General features: G+C 39.4%; 3 protein-coding genes across 4 annotated transcripts in view; 2 read left to right on the top strand and 1 right to left on the bottom strand.

The window, feature by feature from the left end:
- Positions 1-4,583: 4,583 nt before the first annotated feature.
- LOC108233637 (tetratricopeptide repeat protein 9A) lies at positions 4,584-8,717 on the bottom strand. The gene is made up of 3 exons (XM_017412224.3): positions 8,090-8,717; positions 7,618-7,800; positions 4,584-5,909 (listed from the first exon to the last, which is right to left on the bottom strand). Exons 1-3 carry the CDS (start codon positions 8,535-8,537, stop codon positions 5,827-5,829), a joined length of 714 nt encoding a protein of 237 aa, XP_017267713.1. The 5' UTR covers positions 8,538-8,717; the 3' UTR covers positions 4,584-5,826.
- A 2,675-nt stretch (positions 8,718-11,392) lies between these two features.
- Positions 11,393-15,231, top strand: med6 (mediator complex subunit 6). The gene is made up of 8 exons (XM_017412101.3): positions 11,393-11,463; positions 12,552-12,711; positions 13,259-13,350; positions 13,737-13,819; positions 13,906-14,014; positions 14,163-14,278; positions 14,406-14,433; positions 14,587-15,231. Exons 1-8 carry the CDS (start codon positions 11,442-11,444, stop codon positions 14,715-14,717), a joined length of 741 nt encoding a protein of 246 aa, XP_017267590.1. The 5' UTR covers positions 11,393-11,441; the 3' UTR covers positions 14,718-15,231.
- Positions 15,232-16,730: 1,499 nt separating this feature from the next.
- The window catches only part of pcnx1 (pecanex 1), a 55,353-nt gene continuing 46,582 nt past the window's right edge, over positions 16,731-25,501 (top strand). The window contains exons 1-4 of one of the 2 annotated variants that reach the window (XM_017416441.3): positions 16,731-17,118; positions 18,554-18,768; positions 22,048-22,150; positions 24,357-24,393. In XM_017416441.3, the coding sequence (XP_017271930.1) occupies positions 16,966-17,118; positions 18,554-18,768; positions 22,048-22,150; positions 24,357-24,393 (508 nt within the window). In that variant the 5' untranslated portion in view covers positions 16,731-16,965. The remainder of the gene's footprint in view (positions 17,119-18,553; positions 18,769-22,047; positions 22,151-24,356; positions 24,394-25,501) is intronic. The other variant, XM_025005498.2, reaches the window with a different exon arrangement.

Genomic DNA, 25,501 nt, shown 5'->3' with positions numbered 1-25,501 from the left:
GCCATAGTATTGGTCTGATCCCTCTGGTGAAATGTAGCAACGTGTTGACCCAGAAATGTGGATGTGAACAGGGGAACTGGTAAGAACTGAACTTTAATAGAAAAATAAAGAAGCTGACAGGGCAGCAAACAGAGGTAAACTTAAACTAGAAAAAGTAAAAAAGACTGAACTACATGGGTGGTAACAACAGAATCTATGGAGCACTTTAGAAGTAGGCTGGGAGATAGGACTGCTGACTGAGTTCAGCTGGGCAAAGTTGAACACCCCAGAGTTGCAAAGTAAAACAAGGAAAAATGTGGCTAAATATAAACACAATTACAAAAACATTAAAATACAAGCAGCAAAGCAATAACTCCAGGATCGCGACACTCAAGAATTTCTGTATTTTACTTCTTCCATCTTTTCTTTAACTCTGACCAGTTTCCCAGTCCCTGCTGATGAAAAACATCCCCACAGTATGATGCTACCACCACCATGCTTCAAAGTAGGGATGGTGTTTTCAGCATGATGAGAGGTGGTAGGTTTGCCTCAGACATGGTGTGACACAATCTCTGGTGTTAACCAAACGTGAGTACCCCAAGAGGCAGACAAAACACGGGAGACAAGTTGTAAAGTAATATAATTTATTCTTGGTCGGGAAGGGGTAAGGGAGCAGGATCTGCAAGAGGAGGGCAGAAGGATTAGTCCTATGAGCAACAGGAGGTTCAGAGCAGATACAGGATTTCTGGTAAGTATAAAGTACAACAAACGCAGGTAAGTAACTTTCTATAGATCATCAAACAGGTCTTCATAGGCTGATACCGTTACCCAAGGCACTCGATGCTTCAGCGAAGAAGTGCTCCCTACAGCTGCCTTAAGAACCCTGGGGCTGGCTGATGAGAACCTGCTGCAGCTGTGGGTAATTAGGAGGCTGGCCCATGAGAAGATCCGAGGGAGCAGAAAACAGGTAACAGTGGCAGATTGCCACATGGTGTTGTCCTTCATCTTTGGTCTCATCTGACCACAGCACCTTCTTCCAAACAGTCCAGCTTTTTTTTTTTTTTAAATCAATATCTTTTTCCTGCCGCTCTTCCATGAAGCTCAGCTCTGAGCAGCTTCCGGTGCTCCTATGGACAGATAGGACCACTACAGGCTCCATCAGGTTCATCTTTGGCCTCCTGAATATTTCTCCGATTAATGCCCTCCTTACCTGCTCTGTGAGTTTTCATGGATGACCTTTTCATGGCAGGTTTGCTGTGGTGGCATCATCTTTCTGTTTCCTATTGGATTTAATGAAGCTCTGTGAGACGTTCAGGTTTCTGTTATATTACTTTATAACCCAACCTTGCTCTGTACTTTTTCACAGCTTTGAGAGATCCTTGGTCTTCATGATGTTTCTTGCTTGGTGGTAAACCATACTATTTAAAATGGTGTTGATTCTGTCAGAACAGGAGGATATATACTAAGATTATCTGTCACTTTGATCGCTCACAGGAGGATCTTTTTGAACTAGTTATGTCACTTCTGATATGAATGATTGGAACTTCGCAGCAACGGAGCTGAATACATACAGTATGAGCACACTGTTTTCCAGTTTTATATTTTTAAATATTATTTAAAGTAAATCCCCCCACCCACCTCCTCCATTGACTTCATTAATCTGGAGTATTTTTTGTAGAATTATTGCTTTTAATCAAATTAAAAATCCAAATAAATTTCAAGTTGTAAGGCAACAAAATAAAACGACTACTGGGAGGGATAAATACTTTTGCAACAAACTGTACATCCGTTGATTACTTTCCGAGAGTTGAATTAAAATCCGTTCAATGTTTCATGAGATATTTTAATAAAAGACAACAAACACACACAGGCAAAAACATTTTCAATCAATAAACAAGTTTATTACACACATATCTTTACCGTACACATTAGGATTTTCAAGATACAGTAAAATGTTGTGAATGAAGTGTTTTATTTTGGCATTAACATACACAAATAGCTTCCGTTGCATTAGAATTTCACGTGATTTTAGAAAGTAGCCTATTTACATTTTGTGATATGTCTCTTGAGCTCACACTGTAACTAGCAACCATGTGCTCTTGGTGTCCTTGTATTCTGAAAGCACCTTTATGTCGAATATGAACAAGACTATAAAAACTGTGACTGATGAAGCACTTTTAGGTGACAGAGGTGTAGGTGGTTCTTACTCGCTTACTTAAAGGCATTTGAAACACATGTTGTGCAAAGGCAGGTGGTATTTTACAGTGACGCCCGCCTGCAGACACGCTGCTCTGTGGACCGTCTTGCTCCTGTCTCTGTCACAAGTGCTGGCCTGGAAATGTGCAATAATTGGACTGGCAGTGCATCAGTTTGGAATAGTTAAAACACACTCAGGGTGGACTCATATGACATGTCAGCTTGGAGGGAGAAACTCACTGAAATAGAGACACACTGGAATGGCCAACCCTAGCGCAATCTATGCTGATGATTTGTGCCGCCATCTTGCTAGGAGCTATGTAGGCATTCTTAGACACTGCCAAATCTTAATAGTAAACCTAAACTCAGCCAAGGAGCCTAATGTTTTGTCTTTATTTGTTGTAATTATTGGAACCAGCCATTCAAAGAACATGGTATTATGTTTTATAAGTGAGTATTATGCCATATTAATTCAGAAATAATCAAAAATGTGAGTTTTTCTGTTTTTGTTTGTCTTATACATCAAGTATACATATGCTGTCAGAAAATCATCCATAAACTAAGAAATATCTGTTCTACAGTGATAAATTACCCAATATTGTATTACTTATACCTTCCAGAAACATGAGTAAGTATCTAGAACTACCATTTTACTCAGTTTCAGCACTTTTTTTAGTCCAGAATCAAGTGAGTCAAACTTGTAGTGTTATTAGTCTCAATAACACTTGCCCTATTCTGTAGGTCCCTATTACTAAATTCACTAGTTACAGATACAGTTGTGTAATTCAGTCTGTTTGTAGATCACAAGATGGCAAAAACAACTTTCTAGACATCTAGACTAGAGCTAAAAGATTTCATTTTTTCTTAACCAATTTTTATGTTAAAAATTTCCATTTCTAAACAGTTATTACTAGTGGGTAAAGGCCTGTTGGAGAAGTGACAGACAGCCTTCTAAGAAATGCTAAATAAAGGCCTAGCATTGCTTAAAGGAATGCATAAGAATGAATGTGAATAAAATTAGCTCATTAAACTTGCTTAATGAGTTTATTGTACTATATGGTGTACATCCAAGTATTTTTAAAGATTGTAGGCATGTCAAAAATAATGCAGAGTGCTATAATGTTTCATTTGGCAAATTACTTTTCATTTGTCTTTTTTTTCCTCTGGACCTTTGTAATATAAGTCTAATACATTGTAATAAAATACTAGTAGTTATCATTCTCTCTCTAGAATAAACTGCTATAATTACTGTAAAGTACTGAGGGTTGGCATATACCAGCTAACCGAAAAAATAGCATCAATATTTTCTACCAGTCTGTTTAACCTATTTTATGTGTACAATCATATTCTGAAAATGTTGGGACGTTGTGTAAAATGTAAATAAAAACAGAAAGCAGTGATTTGAAAATCGCACAAACCCATATTTTATTCACATTGGAACATAGTAAACATATCAATTGTTTAAACTAAGAAATTAGACCTTTTTATTTAAAACAAGATAATTTTGAATTTGATGGCAGAAATATATCTCTAAAAAGTTGTTCCAGGTCCATGTTTCCACTGTGAAACCTTCTTCTTTTATCATCAATCTAAAAAAAAGGACCTGAGGAGAGCAGCTGCTGGAGGTTTTAGAGGGAATGTTGTCCCATTCTGGTCTGATGGAGGATTCTAGCTGCTCAACAGTCCTGAGTCTTCTTTGTAGGGTTTTAATTTTTGGAGACAGGCCAGGTTAGTGCCGGGACTCTTTGACTACAAAGCCATGCTGTTGGAATAGATGTAGTATAAGGTTTAGTTTTGTCTTGCTAAAAGATGCAAGGCCTTCCTTTAAAACGATATTTGGATGGGAGCAGATGTAGTTGTAAAACCTATATATAATTTTTGCAGTTCTCGACTTTCCCTCAGTCCATCTTAAATGAGCTTTGGTCCAGAGAAGACAGCAGTGTTTCTGGATGGTGTTCACATCTGGCTTCTTCTTTGCCTGATAGAGCTTTAAGCAGCATTAGTGGATGGTACAGTGAACTGTGTTTACAGGAAGTGTTCCTGAGTCCATGCAGTGATGTCCAGAACAGAATCAGACCTGGTTTTAATGCAGTGGCCCCTGAGGGCCTGAAGAGCACAGACATCCAGACTTTCAGCCTTGTCCTTTGAGCTCAGAGATTTCTTCAGTCTTGACATTTTTGATATTTTGAACTATTTTTATATCCATTCCTCTTACTGACCTGTTGTCAGCTATTCTAATTTGTTGCAAAATGCCCCTCCAGCTGTTTTTGATTCGTTCCACTTGGTTTTAGCCTTTTGTTGCCCCTGACTCAACTTTATTTTTGTGATGCAATCCTGCCATCAAATTCAAAAGTAACTGTTTGTTTGTTTCAAAAAATGGTCTATTTTTCTAGTTGAAACATTTGACATGTTTACTATGTTCCATTGTGAATATAATATGGGTTTATGAGATTTGAAAATCATTGCCTTTGTTTTTATGCACATTTCACACGTTTCAACTTTTTTTCACAACTTGGTTTGTAAAATAGGTGCTAAATAATAGTGAATTTGTGTAGGCTAGACAAAAGCTCAGTTACCCGTGTGTTTTTAATGTTATATAGGGCCAAAATAATCCCAGAATCATGAGGAAAAAGAATTATATCAGTTTAAGTATTAGTTTAAGTGCAATTAACTGATTAACACTGATAGCAGAGCTCTGAATAGACTAAGCAGATATAGAAAGTACTTAATTACTAACAGTTCAGTGACATAATAATAGCTGTAAATGGTTGACAGGGCTTGGTGGGAGAATCATTACAGTAAAATGTTTTACCCTGCTTTCACAATATGCATGATATATATGTTTATTTAAGTAAAACAAGGATTTGTCTATGTGTTTTTGAACTGATGACACAGTGTACTGACGCTAACAATGTGTGGCTTCCTCATGTAAACGGTACAGAATAATACATGCAACACCTAACAAAACGGGGGCCAAAAATCTCACCTAGCGCCATCAGTGGTCACTTCATCTATCCATCCATCCATCCATCCATCCATCCATCCATCCATTTTCTTTACCTGCTTTTCCATGCAGTGTCATGGGGCAGCTGGTGTCTACCTCCAGCAGTCACTGTGTGAGAGGCGGGGGACACCCTGGACAGGTATCCAGTCCATCACAGGGACACACAGAGACAAATGATACAAACAACTATTTACACTCTAACTCACACTGAGACACAGTTTGGAGTTACCAATGAACCTAACATGCATGTTTTGGGTCTGTGGGAGGAAACTGGAGTACCGTGAGAAAACCCACACCTGCACGGGGAGAAACATGTAAACTCCACATAGAAAGCCCCCCAGGCTGGAGGCAAACCTGTGACCTTCTTACTGTGAGGCGGCAGCTCTAGTGTATCTCTATTTCAGTGGGAAACTATCTGTTGCAATTTTCTTTCTTTTTTTTTCAAAAGGAACAAACAAAAAAACACCCTAAGTGCACAAAAATACAGTTCAATAACATAACTGGCAACCGTATGCTGTGCAAGGCAAAAGCAAACAAATGTTGTTTCACAACAGGACCTTTGATTTGTGGCATTTAAGGTCTGGGTGGCACACGGTAGGTCTGAAACTCATGACGAGTGAGAAGTCATCAGGAAGTCATCATAGCCCTTAAGTCGCCTCTTTCTTTTCCCTTTGGGCATTTCGGAGAATTTTCATCTCGGTCAGCTGAATGTAGCGGATGACATTAGTGTCTGGAAAACAAAGGTGAAAAAAGGTTGCTTTATTCCCTGTTGAGACAGGAAATAGTGCATCGATATGTTCATAAATCTTCCAGTTCAACCCAACTACCTAGGAAAATGTTTTAGGCGAAAGTATTTAGGAATATTTGTCCAAGGCCCTACCATTTTTTTTTCACTCTAGTGACACTCCAATAGTTAAAGAAATATGTCTTTTTATGTACACCAAACAGTCCAAAAATAGCAGCTTGGTGAATGTGATGTTGTGAACAATGTTGATGTGTTTAGTGAACACTTCTACTTCCGTAGCTCGGATTTTGACCCAGGTATCATCCACATATCTGAACCAATGACTCAGTGTTGTTCCCTTGAAGGAGTTCAGGGCTCTCTTTTCCGCTTTGTTTGGCTATCAGAAAGCTGCTCCCTTGAAGGATGTCCGGTAAGTTGTCCCCTCTTATTGGAAAGTTCACAATACAGTCTTTAAAGCCACATGATTGACGTCTCCTGCTGCGATGAAAAATTCATCTGGCTGTGCTGTCTGATCTTTACTGATGGCCGGGTGGAGTTTGATTTCTGTCTTCGCCCTATGGCTGGTGTTAGCAGTTGGAGGGATATAAACAGCCACAAGCAGAATCGATGTAACTTGGAGAACAGTGTTTGTGCACATCAGTAGTATTTCGGCACCAAGCATCCCTAATGTACACGAACATTCCCCCTCTATTAACTGTTCTGATCACGGCTCCTGATGCAAACACTAACTCGGCCCCTAGCCTCCTATTTGGTGCCATTTGTACAGACATGAATAAATATCCAGATGTGGCACACATTATACATTTAAAGCATGCAGACTTAAAAGTGACACTTAAAACTGTGCCACTCAAGGGGGAAACCTACTGAATAAAGTCTTCTCCAACATTAAACAGGGTTACAGGGTCATGCCAACGCCACACCTGGGCCAGTTGGAGCACATATTCCTGTTTATGTTACTGTCTTACACTTCCCTCAAGATAAGACAATCCCCCCACCCCCACCCCCATTTCAAAAAATGTTAAAATTTGGTCTCCTCACAACTGCAGGACTGTTTTGAAACTACAGACTTAAGTAATTTTGAATCTCAGGACCTGAAGGTGTGCACTACATCTGTATTATCCTACATCGAGCACTGCACAGAAACTGTCACCACTGACAAACAGATCCAAGTGTACACAAACCAAAAACCCCGGATAACAAAAGAGAGGTCAGGACCCTGCTCGGGAACAGAAAACTCTGCCTCCAGGTCTTGTGATGTGGAACTGTACAGTGCAGCCAGGATACTGAAAAGGGGCATCAGACCAGACATATTGGATTACAAAAACAAAACTGAGGACCATCTCCACAGCAACAACTCAAGGCAGGTGTAACCATGGGCTAAAAACATCACAAACTACAAACTCAAACCCAGTGGTGTGGATTGCCACGCTGTGCTGGCGGAGGAGTTGAACTGCTTCTTCGCCCACTTCAAACAGAAAGCACCAGAAGCGGCTACATCACAGGGGTCTTTACTAAAATATTCAACCTGTTCTCAGCACAGGCCACTGTTCCGTCCTGCCTAAAGTCCTCAACCAACATCCCAGTCTCAAAAAACACCTCTATCAGCAGTCCATTGACACAGAGCATTATAACACATGCTGTTACTCCTTACCAACAGCATACAATATAGATAATACATGGTGTTACTCCTGACCTGATGGCTCCTGTTTGTGTGACTCCTTCAGGTAGTACAGGGCCTTCTGGAAGTCTCCAAGGTGGTAATAGGCCACTCCGGATCTGTAAAGAGCTTTGAAGTTCTTTCCTTCTTTGTGAAGGACTTTCAGGCAATATTCCTTTACTCGTTCATAGTTCACCAGCTCCATTTGCAGAAGACAAGCTAGAACAGAGGAAGAAGGAGAGACAGGGGAAAGAGACAGGAAAAAAACACTGATTTGTGCCAATATTTGAATTGTATAGGCAGTGATACATTTTCTACAGGTTAAAAAAAAAGCCTGATGTAAGCTCATTGGTGTAAGTAAAGGGGTGAATGACTTAAATCCAGCTATCTGATTTGCATGTTTTTGGCGAGCCTGACAATGACTTGTCTTTATGAGTCATTCCGGAGTTAAAACCTGCAGCAGAGAGTGCGCATCTGTGCGGAATGTGCAGGAAAACACGACTCGTACCGGCCAAACTGTTGTAACACTCCAGCTCCGCGTTCTCCATCGCCCCTTTCTGCTCATCTGTCAGCGTGGTGGACTTGCTGATGGTCGGCAGGAGGGGGGACGGGGTCTTGGAGCTGGCGTCCGGCTCCCCCAGCACCCTGCACAGCCCCTTGATCTCCAGCAGAGCGCGGTGGTATTTGCCGATCGCCTCTCGGTATTTCTTGTCTTTGTAGCACTGGGTGCCCTGGCTCTTAAAGTCCAGCGCCCGCCTCACGGCATCAGCCGGCTCGTTTTGGGATGGCTGCTTCAGCATCGACCCACCATAATGCCTCTGCTGCTGATATCTGGGATCCTTGGACCGGCTGCTGCCGCTGCTGCTGCTGTGGGGAGGCTGAGCGCGCTGCTGGAGCCTCGGGGAGCCGCCGCCGCCATCCACCCTCCCTTCGTGCCCGGCCTGAATCACACTCATCTTGGATGGGGGTAGAAATCCAGCTGCCCTCAAGATCGGCTGTAAAATCGAATTTCACTGCATTCTTTCGGTCGTCTTATCACTCCTCCGCCTCGCCAGTGTCGCAGATGTACGTCCTCTCTGCGCGCAGTCCTGCGCGAGGCGCGCTCCTCTGTAGGCTGCTTTCGTGATTTTCATCCAGACGAGCCGATTGGACAATAAATGCAGAACCGATGTTTCTATTAGTTCCTCCAGCGAAAAGAAGGATTTGTTTTGGGGTCAGCTTTGCAAAATGGACTGAACAAAAGGAAAACTGTAAATAAGAATTTTATCAGCCATTAAAAATAAGAAAATTATTGATTGCCTCGATAGATTTCATGTCCTTATCTTGAATATTTTTCTTTGTGCATGTAGAAACTGCAACATTGAATCATTCTGAAAACTGATATTAATAAAAGGCCTGGCATTCCTTGAAGGAATGCATATTGCCCGCAGATCATATTATTATTATTATTATTATTATTATTATTATTATTATTATTATTATTATTATTATTATTATTATTATTATTATATCCCTTATTTTACCAGGAGAAAAAGCTAATTCAAGAGTGTCCCTGGCCAAAAAATTGCAACAAAAACACATCATCTTTATGCATCTTTACCTGACCAAAGAATGTCTGTTCATGTCAGATAAAACACTTAATAAACAACTTAAAAGTGGTGACAAGGGATGAAGTTGTAACCGCTTTGGTCAAACCTTGCAAAGGAAATTTATGCGAGATCCTTAGAGAGGTCAGTTAGAGCTCAGAGTATGTATTGGGAATGACTCTCAGCTACTACCACGCCAAATTTGAGCTCAATATCTGTCAAATTGATTGAGTTACAGCCATTTTTGTTGCCTACTATCAATAAGCTATGGTGGCCATCTTAAATTGGGGTAACTCGAGAAGTTAATCAGTTGTAAATGTACAATAAATGATCACTTTCCGAGAGTTTCATTAAAAGCTGTCAAGAGGTTCATGAGTTATTTTGCTAACAGACAGACAGAGTTGATGAGTACAGTTAATGTCAAAGTTTGAAGCAAAAATATCATGCAATGTGGAGAGCTTGGAGTATGACATTTTAGCACAATAGCTGTAAAGGTTTTTTTTTTTAAGATTAGTTGGTTGTGGCAGCCATCTTGAATTAGGATGGTTCCAAAATTTATGTTCAGTTCTGTTGCTGTTTTTATTTTTTGTCGCTAGAGGGCACTGCTGTGACAATATAGGGCAGAATAGACAATGTTGAAGAGAAATAACGGAGTGAAATACAGAAAATGTGGGACAACAGTGTGTTCTATAATGGTATCTGCAGAGTGGCTTGAGAGTTTTATTAGTTCCATTCCACTGGTTCATGGGATATTCTGCTAACAGACAGGACAAATGAACACACACTGGCAAATACATAATTGCCCTATCACCATTGGCTACGTAGGAGCTTTTGTTGGCAGTGAATACAAACCATGTCCTTATACCCAAATATTTCTTTCAGTCATACTGAAGGAATGCAGACGAATCAGATACAGTCACAGGACAAAAGTCCCCCCTCGTTTAATTTTCCAGATCAGGACTTAAAGAAAATAGTCTGGTGTCTACCAGGTTCTAAAATTTTTCAAATCTGACCTCAAGTGTACAAAACCCCACAACAGATTCCACCATATCATTATTTATTAAACAAAAACAAAATGAAAAAGCTGTGTGTGGAAAGGTAAGTCCACTCTTGATGTTTTCACAGGATGTAAGGAGGAAGTATCAGACAGGAGCTGCTGATCAGATGTGTTTTTTAACTGATCATCATCAGTGTGAAGACCTCTATAAAAGCAGGATTTTTTTGCTGCTCTGGAGCATACAGGTGTGTGTTAACACAACACCAAGGGAGAAAGACATTAACAATGGCCTTAGACAAGCAACTGTTGCTGCCCATCAATCTGAGAAAGGTTAAAAGTCATTTCCAAACTATTTGGAGAACATCAGTCTACAGAGAGGAAGATTATTCACAAGCAGAAACATTTAAGATGGCGGACATCCCAGCAAATTCACCATGCAATTCACAGAGAAATAACAAAAAACATAAATTAAGAACTCCATGTCATGTTATATATTTTAATTTAATTGGTATTACTTTATAGAAATTTGATTTCAATGTGTCACTAAATAAGTTGTTTTTATTTTTTTGGTAAAGAAGGCCAATTTATACTGACCATAACTGAATTATGACCACATCAAAAGCATAAAAATCCAAAGGGGTGAATATGTTTTATAGGCAATGTACATCAAATAATGACTTTCTGAGAGTTTTATTAAAATATGTTCAGTCTTTCATGAAATATTTTGATAATAGCGAGTATTAACTCTAAAAGTTTATATCAAAGTTTTAAAAGCAGATCTTGGGCGATCATTTAGCTCTCATAATATAAGTTTAGAATGACTCTGAGCTACTACCACATTATATCAATATCTGTAAAACTGACCACATTAAAGCCAGTTGGCTAATGTTGATTAGCTGCTGTAGCCATCTTCACTTAGGTTAACCCCAAAACTTCATAAACTGTAGTTGTAGATTTCAAAGATTACTTTCTGAGAGCTTCATTAAAATGCTGTCAGTGGGTCATGAGATATTTTGCTAACACTACAGACAAACACACACACACACGCACAAGCACACAGAATCACAGGCAAAAACATTATCGCCCTATGCCTTCAGCAACGGACGATAAATATATTTAATGAAAGTGTAAAAGCTTCAAATATTCCATATAGCCTTTATATGTTACGTAAAAACATTGATTCAGACAACAGCCACGGTTTTGACGCGATGACGTAATCAAATTGCGACGTCAAAACTGGCGAAGACGTAATATTTTAGAGGCCGTTTATTGACATTATGGCGTCGGTAGATTTCAGAGGTAAGAAATTCTTTGTTTCATTGTTTGTCAGAAAGTTATTTATAACTTATTTTACTGGTGTTTGAGTTTATATGAGGAAAAAATACATCTTATTGTATTGTATTGAATTTCTGTATTACAATCTGTTTACGGATTTGTTTGTGACTTGATTCAACTATATTTGTTAACGTTAGCATTGGTTAGCACTTCAGCTAACGTAAAGAAACACCAGTTCGCCGAAACTATGCTTATTGATATTTGTCGTGTTAGTTAGCGCATTATTTCAAATATCTTTCCTTTCTGCTCTGGTACAACTCAGAATTTTTATTGTAAGCGCTGATTATATTAGATGTGTGTGTTTAAAATATATTAGGTCTTTTCCTCTCAGCTCAGACTCAGCTGCATTTTATATTTGTTTACTTTCTATTTGAGAGATAGTCGTAACATAATAAACCAGTATGATTTATCAGCGCATTCTTTTTGTTCACCTGTGAAATGTGGAAATAGTAATGGCAATATAATGATTATATAATTTTCTGTGGTAACACTCAATTTTCGAGGTCAGTAAAGGTTTATTGCTAGTTAATTATTTACAATTAACAGAATAATATTATTCTAACCACTGAAAAAGCTACACTCTGAACATTCATCAAAGAACATTTGCTGAAGGTTTCATGGCAATCTTTAAAAAATGAAGAAAATGGCACAACTTTTGTGACAAATAACTTGGTCATTGGACATTCAGGATGTTGATTCGCTCAAAATTTAAAATTTCAAAACCCTTAAACTTTCCTGTTTTTCACAAGGACGTGATCTTGGTTTCATTTTGAAAGTTCTTCAAATGCTCTTTCAATCAAATATCTTTTTTTTAGGATAAACCTTTTTTTTTTAAGTTGTTAACATACCTAATTATAATCATGCTGCACACTGTAGCCATGTCTGATAGATAGATAGATAGATAGATAGATAGAAGCTGCAGAAAATGCAGTGAATATGGAAAAACCAAATGTATAAAAATACTAACAAAAACTATAAATAGAAAATAAAATTTATAGTTGATTTCAGTTTTTGTGGACAATAAATGTGTTGGCTTCTTATTGACTTTGCAGACAATCTTCTTGGGATATCCTGGGTGGACAGTGGTTGGGTGCCAATTCTGAATCATGGAAATGTTCTGGACTACTTTTCTGAGAGAAGCAACCCATTTTATGACCGAACCTGCAATAATGAGGTAGTGAAGATGCAGCGGCTTACTCTGGACCATCTCAAGTAAGTTTAGTATACAAAGGATGAAACTGTATTAAAATGTGTATCCATTACGGCACAGATTATTGCACACATATCAATTTATTTGCCAATACACACACACACAGTCTGTCTATACATTTTCATCAAAAAATTAAAACCAAAACAAACTAGAAGCACCCAGAGAGCACAAACCTTCTCCAAGGCTGTAGCATTAATAAAAAATAGTTTGTGCTGGATTACCACCAAAATCACATCAACTATTTCTTGTGACAACCACAACATTTCCTGAAAATGTCATCAGTTTTTAGGTAATCTTGGGAACAGACAAACAAATCAGCACTACTGAAAACCTTTTTGGCAGAAGTAAACAACACCACAGATATCACCACACAGGTTAGACCCAGTTTGCCTTTATTGTCAGGTAAAAGCGGACGGTCTCATACATAACTTGTAACTAACACAAAGTTTTCTGTCCAGCCGTGTTTGTTAAAGATCTGATGTTCTGTATTTTCCCCACACAGCTGCACATCTATGTTGTTTGACTTTATTGTTGTTGTTCCATTTTTAGTCAGATGGTGGGAGTGGAGTATGTTCTTCTTCACGCACAGGAGCCAATTCTTTATATAATCCGTAAGCAGCAGAGGCAGTCGCCAACACAAGGTGAGCAGCATAGCATTGCAGCAAATTTTCCATGGGAAAGAGAAACATGACAAGCTTTTTACTTTTTGTGTGTGCACATGTATTGACTCTGTTCTGATCTCACAAGTAGATGGAGTATTATGTATATCCTCAAGCCATGTATTGTTTATGTATTCCACTTAAAGGGGGCTTTACTAAATAGTAGCCTAATTAAAGCAGAGCAAAAATGGTTTTGCCTGTGAGTGTTTGTTAGTTTGTCTGTGCCATTAGCAGAATATGTCATGAACCAGTGGACAGACTTCAGTAAAACTCTCATAAGTAATTCTTGGCTGAACATGTACATTTACAACTAATTAACTTTTGGTGTCAACCCATTTCAAGATGTCTCCATCTTTGTGAATCTGTAGCGATTCCCTTGGCTGACTATTACATCATAGCAGGAGTGGTGTATCAGGCCCCAGACCTGGGAACAGTTATCAGCTCCAGAGTGGTAAACATAATTTTACTGTAAATCTAAATGTTTTAGCACATTCATGTAATAAGTCCCTTAATATGTGTGCATCATTTTTGGTTTAGCTTTCTGCAGTTCATGGTATCCAGTCTGCTTTTGATGAGGCCATGTCATATTGCCGTTATCACCCATCCAAAGGATACTGGTGGCACTTCAAGGATCAGGAAGAGAGAGGTTAGATGGTTTAAAAACTTGAACTTCTGTTAAAAATGGCAAAGTTGTCCCTGCAATGAGATGACACTATAAAAACAAGAACTCCTAAAATGTTTCTGCATCAGATGAGAACTCTGTCAAATGGTTGTTAATCAACATTTTTAAACAGAAAAGGCGAAACCCAAGACCAAAAAGAAAGAGGAGCCCAGTTCTCTGTTTCAGAGGCAACGTGTTGACACACTCCTTTTGGACCTCAGATCGAAATTTCCACCAACTTTCTATCAGGTGCATTTTACAGTGTTTCCCCATAATTATTCATGTTCATTTCTTTTCCTTTTTACATTTGGAGCATTGTTCAGATAATTCGTTTTCACATGAATGTGTCTCTATATCTTTCTGTCTGTGTTTTCAGCCTAAGCCTGGTGATAAGCCTATTCCAGGTATGAATTTACATTTTGGTTTCTGTCTCGCAGCACGAGTTATGTTTGATTTTAAACAAAAGAAAACTCAGCTCTTTATTTGGTTTGTGATGTTTCTGATTCTAAAGTAGGAGGTTTTTACCCCCTTCCTAAATGTGTGCATTTATATTACAGTTGAGGTAAAGAAGGAACCCGAACCTGCCCCAGAAGCTGTGAAACAAGAGGAGAGAGAAGCAGCACCCAAGTCGTCAGCCCCAGCTCCGCCGAGTAAACCTCCTCCTGAGAAGAGAGCCAGGCTGCAGTGACCACTACTCTCCTCGGGCTCGGGCGAAGATGGAGAAATGTTGATGCAAATTCCTACATTATTGACTGGGAGAACAACTTGTCTCTGGGAATGTTTTTGTTTACCCCTTCCAAACTGCAGCATTGTGAGCTGGTACAAAAAGTGTCAGCTGTTTGTCTTCTAGGCAAGCACGGAGAGCAATTAACTGCTTCATGTCAGCAGGACTTTAACAGTGGATTCAAGTTTTTTTGTTTTTTTTGATGATGCACTCACACCAGTATCAGCACCAGCTTTCTGTTCACACCAGCAAAATATTTTGTTGTAGTGATTACAAAGTGTAATGCTCTTCATCCTGTATAGGATGACGTTTTGTGAAGCATCACCTCCATCATAAAAGGAAAAAGACATTTTGGTTTGAGCATATTTTTAAAAATACACACTTTCTTTCTGTATGTTAAGACATTCTGTGCTTTTTATGCTTTTTGTTGCAATTGTTTGATGTTCTTTTGTTAAATAATAAATTTCAAGTCCTTTTATATTGAGTTAATTTGCATATAACCAAGGATGTGGTATGAAAAACATGTTAGTAGAAATCTACATTCCTTATACTCCTAAAAATCTCTGTTTTGGTGGAAAGTATGAAGTTGATTTCTTCCTGTAAATGAAATTAATTTTGCCTCTAATACACTCGACCTAAAGTCTGAGGTACTATTCTTCTAACTGCACTTTGTTTCTTTATATTTAACCTTCACACAAATAATATGAAAGCAATGACTTTTACTCCATTGTTTAAGATGATCTGTAATGATTCTTTAAAGCAAGGGTGTCCAATCCTGGTCCTCGAGGGCCGCTATCCTGCATGTTTTACTTGTTTCTCTGCTTCAGCACACCTGATTTGAATCAATGGGTGATTAACAGGCTTCTGAAGAACATGAAGAGGTAATTTAACCACTGAATCAGGTGTGTTGGAGCAGGGAAACAAGTTAAACATGCAGGATGGTGGCCCTCCAGGACCAGGATTGGCCACCCCTGCTTTAAAGCCTTTTCTGCAAATATGCCCTGAAACATCATCTGTGACCCGAGCTGCCAAATGAGTCAGAATGAGCGCATGCTGCAGTGCAACAAAATAGAAAATATTGATTGTTGCTTAAAAATGAGTTCATAAAGACGCCATTTACCCGTCCCAGTGGTAGGATGGTAGCTGAAAGCTAAAGGTTACAACAGTAGCTAAAAGATGGAAGTAGCAGAAAAGCTAAAAGTGGCAAAACGGTAGCCAAAAGTGGTAACACAATAGGCAAGTGTAGCTTAAAGTATGAAAACAGTGGCTAAACGTGGCAGAACAGCAGGTAAAAGTAAGAACACAGTAGCTAAAATTCACACAATGGTAGCTTTGAACTAAAAGTTACAGTAGCTAAAATTGGTAAACTGACAGAATGGTAATGACAAGCTAAAACTAACAACAGTAGCTAAAAGCTGAATGTAAAAAAATGATAGCTAAAAATTGCAGAATGGTAGCTAAAATCTAAATGTTAGCAAAAGGAGCATAGGAAGAAAAATATACCAAGTATGAGCAGAAGCAGATTTCAAAGAGAACAACATTTTTGACTGAATTAAAGGGACCTCGATGTATTTATGGGGAAACATTTATAAATAAACTTAAATATTTTCAAAAGCTACAACAAACAAAAGTCATAGCACCCATCTGCTGAATGTTCTGGACGTTTAGATATATGAATAGTTAAATTGGCACACACAAACATTATCGCTCCGCATTTGCCTCCATCGGCGGGCGATAAGAAGTATTTAACATAATAAAAACCATGGCCGACAGATGTCCTCATTTACCCATGTTAACTGCCTTTGAGCTAAATTCACAGAATTGTGTTAATTTACACGTTCAGCAGTACGACATATATTTAACAACGAACAAATAAATAAAAAGGTTAAACAAATGTAATTATTTCTTTTTTTTCTTTACTATTTTTAAGCCTTCCCGCACACTGCTTCTCCCAGCGCTTCCGCGGCTGCTGCCACTGATTCCACGAAGAAGAGCTTTCCCGCAGGGCGTGGTGGGATACGGAGTCCCCCCGGTGGAGGACTGGAACAGTGCCCCAGCTGGACGGGCCAGCAGCAGAGAAGATGGCTGCAACGGAGGGGGTTTTCAGGCCACCGTTTGGAAACAGAGCACCGTTTGTCATCATGTTCGGCGACGACTAGCCTGCGTGTCAGCCCGGTTGTTCCGCTGTTCGGTTCCGCCCGGATTCACCGACATGGGGTCGCAGACTCTACAGATCCTGAGGCAGGGGGTCTGGGCTTCAGTCACGGGCGGATGGTACTACGACCCCGACCAAAACACATTCGTCAACGCTTTACATCTCTACATCTGGCTGTTTCTGCTGTGCTTCCCCTTCACGCTGTACATGGTTGGTGTTTTCTCCCTTTTTTAGCACCGTGATAATCCCTTAATTTGTGCGTTTGTGCTCACCTCTGGCGGGGTAAGTTGCCAAACACCCCCGTTAGGTTAGGTTAGCTGCTGCCACAGGATACTAACGGACGGTCTCGGTCTATTAACTGGAGCGGACACAATGTAACCTCTTTAAACTAACAAAACGTCCATGAACATTTCAGACATGGTCAAATTATCTCGTTAAAAATCCGCTCCGTGAATCTACTACCGACGGCGTTACTGGAAAACGATTAAACAAACCAAAATTTCTTCCTTTTTGTAAATGTGCTGCTGAGCAGATTGAATCAAAAAGCTCTTTGTTTAAATTCCGTGTTGACACAGTTTTAAGGTAAGATAACTGGATGTGTCATGGCGCAGGCTGAATCTGGGAATTTCATTTCTCTTCTCGCTGTTATTTACTTGTGTTCGTGGTGATTTGAGGTGTAGCTGCCAGCTGTGGACTGCTGGAGGACGTGTAATGTCCATCGTTTCGCTCCACGTACAGCTTTAATTATCGCCCGCCGTCGTAGGCGACAATGTCCTTACCAGTGTGTGTGTGCGTTTGTCTGTCTGTTAGCAAAATATCCCAAGAACCGCTGAACGAAATCCAACGAAACTTTCAGGTACTTTTATGTACTTGTACTACTAATTAACTTTTGGAGCCACCCCAAGATGGCCGCCACGGTTAAGCGAGCTTAGCAAACACAAAATTGCGAAAAAATTGAACCAGTTTTACAGATATTGAGCTAAAATTTGGTGTGGTAGTAGCTGAGAGTCATTCCCAAAACATACTGCAAGACAAGACTACTCAGCTTCACTTTTAAGTGTCTTTTATATAATAATTACTGTGGTTTTGAGAGCCACAGGGAATAAATATCACCCACTGACAAAATGCAAAGGCAGGCAATTATGTTTTTGCGTATTTCAGCATGTCTGTACCAAAATATCTCATGAACCGGTGAAGTTTCAGTGAAACTTTTAGAAAGTAATCACTGAATGCACATCTACAACTGATTAACTTTTAAAGCCAGCTTAATTTCAGATGGCCGCCACAGCCCACTGACCTTAAAACACACAAAAATGAATGTGACTCTCAGTTTTACACACATTGACCTAAAGGTTGGCCTGGTAGTAGCCGAGACTAATCCCCAATTCATGCTCAGAGTCAACTCTGTCTGTTTTTTAAATTAAAATGTCTTGTGAACTACTGGACGCCACTGGATGGATTTTAATGAAACTTTCAGGAATTAATCATTAGATGTACGTCTACAACTGATTAACTTTTGGAGCCAGCCTAAATCAAGATGGCCGTCACAGGCTTTAGCAAACAGAAATATGGCTATCATTATCCCAACTGATTTGCAACCAGATCTCCTTTTTAAGTGAATTTCTTTTTCCTTCCCCAATGTTAGGCCCTGCCACCAACTATGGTGATAGTGGGGATCTACTGTGGTGTGATAGCTGCCATGTTTCTGCTGCTGAAAACGGTGAATTACCGCCTCCACCACGCCCTGGATGAGGGGGAGGTCGTGGAGCACCAGACCAAGGAGAATCAGGGCCGCAGAGGAGGCATCGAAGGGGCAAACAATGGCGGGTTCACCCGTCGGAAGGACAGCAACGGCCCGGGGTATGTGGACACATTATTCAGCCTGAGGCTGGATGCCATGTTGGGACTGTAGGAGTAAGACATTCCGAGTGTGCTGCTGATTCTACAGAGGCTGTGTTAAACGGTTTTAATTTGCACAATTTGGTTTAGCTTTCTGATCAATGATGGAAAAACGACACGTAGAGCAGAGGTCCCCAACCTTTTTAGCTCCATGGACCGGTTCATTATCAGACAGTGTTTTCACAGACTGGCCTTTAAAGGTGTGACGGATAAATACAACAAAATAAAATGATACGAGCGGCATGAAAACGGGGGTATTTTTAAAAACATAATAAACGTAAATCCAACGTGTCCTCGCAGCTTTGTTGGAAGCGTCCTGGTGTTGTGTTATCAACACGAATAACACCCTCTCCTCCTCTTAACGTTCTCTGGTCAATATGGCGATGTTTAAACACGCCCTTTAAAATAAGAGACACCACAGATATAAAGTGCACAAAGAATACAACTCACCATAACGCTGAATCAGTGGGAGCCCTGAGCCTGACGGTCCCATCTAGGGCTTCCAGAGACGTTTGTGTTTTACTCATTGTGCTGCTTGTGGGTTTGTTTTTAGCGGTAACGTATCACGTGACCTAGATAAGCATTTTGACACGCATTAAGAGTGAGCAATAGACGGATGTAGTGGAGAGAATCCAGTTAGTTTTCAAAATAAATGTCGTTCAGACAGTATGGCCCGGTATCAAAGGACCCACGGGCTGGTACCGGTCCACGGCCCGGGGTTTGGGGACCTCTGACGTAGAGTGCTGATGTGAAATGAGTTGAGTCAGCTAAAGGAGATGTGATCATGGCCCGCTGCTGAAGGCGACAGCAGTAATGACTTTGCCCGTGTCTGTGTTCTTTTGTCTGGAGCATATGCAAAATACTGCATGATCCACTGTATGGACTTTTATGAAACTCAAAAGAAAGTAATCATTTGATGTACATCTACAACCGTTTACCTTTTTATGTCAACCCTATTCAAGATGGCCACCACAGCCTTTGCCCCTCATTTAAAACAAACATGGCTGTAACTCGTGCATAACGTCATTTACAAGGTTTAACCAAAAAGGTTACAGCTCCCTTCTGTTCATAAGATAATTTTAGTTTGAAAGGCGGAGGGCAATATGCCTTCCTGCAAGGATTGAGTTCCTTGAAAGAACACCTGTGTATGCAAGTTTCAAACCAGATGCCATTTTTCTGTGTGGCAACACTGACCTGTGCTGTCCAACATAAATAACTAATATAACTTGGAATGCATTCAACACAACACTTACCACAAATAAAATACATATTTGTCAAACATAAAAGAACGCTGTAGGGTAGCTACTTTTTTAATGCCTGTTTCTGACTCTTTAATGGAGACATTTATTTAAATGGAACAAGAGCAAGTGAGATTTCAGCGTTTTACGGCCGTGAAATGCAGAAATGACTCATTTTCACATTCCTAAGGGAGCGCAGACAGGATGCTGAGTGAGGGCAGAAAGACAGCTACGTGAACCAGGGAAATTACATTTTCTGTGAAAGCACAGTGCGAATGCTGAAATTTGCTGAAGGAGCTGAAACTGAGTCGAAGCTAGACGAAGCAGGACACTAGCTAAAAACTAAAAGAAGCAACTTGTTAGCAAACACCTAAAAGTAGCAAAACGGTAGCTTAAACTAGTGCAAGAAGACAAAAATAGAACAAGTCTGTTGAAGCAGATTTCATAGGGAACAATGTTTTTGAAGAGGTCACAGGTGTTTCTATAGGAAAGTAAATATAAAGTATAGTTATATGTTTTGAAACGTTTAAAAGTTACAAGAAGCAAAAGTCATAGCACCCAGCTCCTGAATGAGCTGAACCTTTTTGACGTATGACTGGCTAAAATAGGACAAAGTATACAGACGTAGTTGGAGTGCAAAAAACGTGTGGAAAAATAAAAAGCAGGCAAACAGCAGTGCGTATACGGAGTGGGCCACAGAGATAGCTGCAGTCACAGCTTTGCTTGCACATCTGGAGCCAGATTCCAGGTTGTTTGAGTTTACAGTGGAAAAGAAAGCAGAGCTGAAAGACATGAAGGCGCTTTTGCCCCAGGTTTTTTTTGTCCTTGCTGGTCTGTTATTCCGTTTTCCACACATCATGTTGGAACTCATCGGAGTGTTTTATTTGGTCTGACTGGTTAATGAAACATTTTTTTTGGCATATGGAAATGATTTACAGCACTGGCAGTTTCTTTTTTTTTTTGTTCCAACATACCAGCTGGTTACACAGGCATGTCTGAGCTAAATATAAACCAGGAGAAAATTTACAAGGATCCTTTTTATTATCGTCTGCCACTGAAGGTGAAAGGGCAAACATTTGGGGTGTGTATAGTAGCTGAGAGTCTTCCACAACTTTTGCTCTTGAGCAGTAACTGACAAAATCTAGCCATAATTATTGGAATCAGCTATGTCTGTCTGTTTGCAATATATCTCATAAGCCATTGTTAATAATAATATTAATATTAATTGTTGGGTGTACATCTACAACTCATTAACTTTTGGAGTCAACCCATTTCAAGAAGGCCACCACAACCATTTGACCTTAGAAAACACAAAATTGGCTATATCTCAGTCAATTATAGATTGCATGGAGAGCGTCACCAACAAGTTTCAAGTCTTGCCACAGATTCTGTGGTGTATTTCCCTCTTTACCCTCCTGTCAGTTTCGGTGGACGGCCATGTCTTTGCAGTTGTCTTACTCTTTCTATTTTCAGACGATGGCTTGAACAGTGGCTCTGTGAGATGTTCAAAGCTTGGGATGTTGTTTTATAACCTAACCCTGCCTTAAACAACTGTATCCCTGACCTGTCTGCTGTGTTCCTTGGTCTTCATGATGCTGTTTGATCACTGATGTTCTGTAACAAAACCTCTGAGGCTCACGGAACGGCTGGATTTATACTGGGATTAATTTAGACACAAATGGGCTCTAGTTACTAATTAGGCAATTTATGGATTTTTGTTCGGAGTGTCAAAGGAAAAGAGGGTGACTAAATGCACACCACAGCCTTCAGATTTCTTATTTGTTAAAAAAATAAATAAATTAAAAAACCATGAATGGTTTTCCTTCCACTTCACAATTATGCTCTACTCTGTGTTGATCTGTCACATCAAATCCCTTTAAAGTTTGTGGTTGTAACAAGACAAAATGTGGATAAAGTTCAGAGGTATGAACACTATTTATGAGGCATATGTGGCGCGTGTTTGTAATTCAGGTATATGCATGCGTTTCTGTGTTTACAAAAGGGACCCTGGAGGGGGTATCGAAATGGCGGACTTCATTCGACAAGAGACTCCACCGGTGGACTGCAGTTCCAGAAACTCCTACATTGGGATGGAGTCCAACCAGGTAAGCAGAGGGCTGGTCTGCCGCACGCTGCATCCCATAATGTGCTGAATACAGGAGGAAACCTTTCCAACCGTTTGTACATCCTGGGTCGTTTACATTCATTCAAACCTGGCTTATGCTTTAAAAATGCTTTAAAATCGTTAGAAGATTGCAATCTCAGTTATGGCTTTATTCATTGCATTTTAGATGTTTATGTACTAAACAGGCACTCAGTTCAATAAAGAATAAGCAAATTTATTAGATTTGAAAAGAGGTTGAAGAAAGTGTGAGTTTGGGTACAGCGTAGGAAGTGTTAGTGTAAATTTCTGTTTTTCACAAATGTATCGCAGTACAACACAAAGTCAATATTCATACATTAAATGCTATTTTTTGCTACGATTCGAGATGTGAATATAAAATAAGGAAATTTAAAAACAGTCTTGTCAATTTTGATCTACAGTGTTGAAAGTCAAGCTACCTACATACTTAATTTGGAAATAGGGGATATAAGAGTACCATTTTACACATTTTAAAAGCTCTTTTTTTGTTTTGTTTTTAAATTAAAGTAGGTTTTGGTACTGAGAAAAGAAGAAGAAAACAGGATTTCCAACTTCAAATAGGGAAAAAAAGTTGTAATTCCATAATAAGGATACAAAATGTTAGACTAAGTCCTTGTAGAGAATTACTTCTTTAGTGAGCCACATAACTGCCTATGAGAACCTACATGTTTAGTAAAGCGAAAAGTAATGCCTTTGCCATTTAAAAACAGTATTCGGCATGATTTGATGCTGAAAAGAAACGTTGAACAGCTGGAAATTCTCCGGGGTCTGTGACAAAGCAGTAGTTGCCTTATCTCAGTTAGGGACAGATAAGCTAAAATTCAACAATAACAATTGGTGATATTTTCGCACAGATGTACATTAGCGTGATTTAGTTGTCAGGAGGGTTACCATTCTGCTTGCAATGGTGGAAGTAGGATATTCGTGGCCAAAAAATAATACAAAGTCATTGATTTGGTATTACGTTGGTTTTAAACCAAGGAGTTACTCCAAACATGAAAAAAACATGATCTGATCAGCCGGCTCTGAGCTGATATTAGCAGCTGCTGGCCGCCGAGAACAAACATGTGGTTAACTTACACGATGCTGTTAAAGTTGGAACCTGCAGGAAAAGGTCTTGAAACAACTTTTTTTTTTTCCTGACGAGCCGCAGTGCTTCTGGTCTGGCACACGGGCAGAAATCATGCTTGTGACCTTCGCAGGAGGAGACTGTCACAAGCAGATTTCACTGATAATTGTTAATGGATAAAACGAATATACTGGGGTTTAGTACACTGGGCAGTCTGTGTGTCACAGAGCAGCTGGATGCCTGTGAGAACGGATGACTTTACAGCAGCAGCATAAAAACAATCTATGCTTACCTTTTTAAAATGTCATAAACTATCAATAAAGAAAAACAGTGCATCTTAACCACAAGGCAAAGCTGCGTTATTTTGATGGGGTTTTTTTTCTCTTCCCCCCAGATTTATCTTAAAATGGGTCCATACTTTAAATTTAGAGCCATTAAGAAGCCTTTGAAGCCGAATAGTTGTCACAATTGTTTTTTTTTATGTTTAAAGGGGCATTGCTGCTGGAAATGGGTGAGGATTGCAAACAGTCAGTGTGTATTACCATGTGTTCAGGTTTGAATTTGAATTGGACATTTATTTACAGGTTAAATTTCTTGAAAGGGAAAATAAAATAAGAAAAAAATACAGGCAAAAGAGTCCAAAGGTCAGTGCTTGATGCGTGTGTTTTCATCCAGTCACTCAACCCTGTTTTGTGTTCAGGTTGTGTGAATAAGGACAAACTCTTTAAGCAGATCTTTTTTTCCAAAACTTCTAGCTGTGTAGCTGTTGTCGTTACTGGGACATATTTAATGTCTGGATCCCCTGAGTGCAGTTATGTCTCTTTAATGTGTGTGTGTGTGTCCCTGAGTTAATAATCAGCCAGCCTTTATTCTGCTGCTGTTGAAGGTTAGTAGATAATCAATTTTTTTTTCTTTAACAACAAAAAGAAAAGCAGTGATAATTCAGACTCTTGTCTTTTTAGGAACTCTTTTCTCCTTGAGTTTCACAGCACTCAAGTTTAAATAGAAATACATAACAAATCTGCAACTGACTTAATGATCACCTTTTCTCTTTAAAGCAAACAGTTTTATTTATTTGTTTTTTTTCTACACATTTCAGATTGCATCTGCACATGGAAGAGCAACAGTTGTTAAAGGTAAGTATAACCATTCACCATTACAGGCCGCCTGCTTCCGAAGGCAGAGCAATAACGTCTTTGCCTGTGTGTGTCTTAGTGTGTGTGTGCGAGCAAGTGTTTGTTTGTCTGCACCATTATCAAATATTTTATGAATCACTGAGCAGAGTTTAGTGAAATTGTCCAAAAGTAATCACTGGATTCACAACACATTCTTCAAGTGCTAGCAGATCACGGGAGACCTGAGTGCCGGACATTGCACAACAGATTTGTTTATAACCTTGACATGAACTGTTGAAGTCAACCCTGTTTGTCAGTAAAATATCCCATTGAAGCACTGGATGGGTTCTAATGAAACTTTCAAAGTAATTATTTGCTGTGCATCTACAACCTTGTTGAGTATACCCAATTCAAGGTGGGTTGAATTTAGCCTATACAAAATGGCAATACCTCAGTGAATTTTACAGATACTGAGCTCAAATTTAGTGTGAGTCATTCACAACACATACTCCAAGTGCTATCAAATCATGCAAGATCTCATGAAATCATGCATAATGTTATTTTTAAGATTTGACAAAAATCGCTATAATAACATTTTTTCTCTACATAAAATTATTTTGGTTTAAAACACTCAAATGAAAGGTGGCGGGAGATAAATATTCCTTCAGGGACGTCCGTTAATGTTTTTTTCTTTTACCTGTTTAACTCTGTGTATTTGCAAATAAAAGAATGGATTTGTTATAAACGCACAACAAATAAATGTTTAGTTTTATAATCTTAAATTTGTGGGACAGCCCCATTCTTGACCATGATCACCCTGCGGTCCAGGAGATGGACTCTGACTCAGCATTGCTGTGACCCTCGGCAGCTTTAAAAAGATGCTGCTGACTTTTTAGATTTGTCTAAATACCTGGCTTGTCTTAGCATGGCACTTTTTCTCTGGGAAGGTTGTAATGGAGCGCAGAGTAAACACTGACTGTAAGTGCAGCTTTGCTTTGGGCTCATCATACCGAGTTAGCCTGAGGTGGCTGTGTCTTTTAATAATTCAGTAAGTTATATAGCAGTTTGCCATTTAGGGTTTTAGATTTCTGTTGTTTTATCTCATTCCCATTGTTCAATTGGACCCTCC

Source organism: Kryptolebias marmoratus, linkage group LG10 (assembly GCF_001649575.2).
Source record: "Kryptolebias marmoratus isolate JLee-2015 linkage group LG10, ASM164957v2, whole genome shotgun sequence".
Lineage (NCBI taxonomy): Eukaryota > Metazoa > Chordata > Actinopteri > Cyprinodontiformes > Rivulidae > Kryptolebias > Kryptolebias marmoratus.
This window is presented reverse-complemented; position numbering and strand designations above follow the sequence as displayed.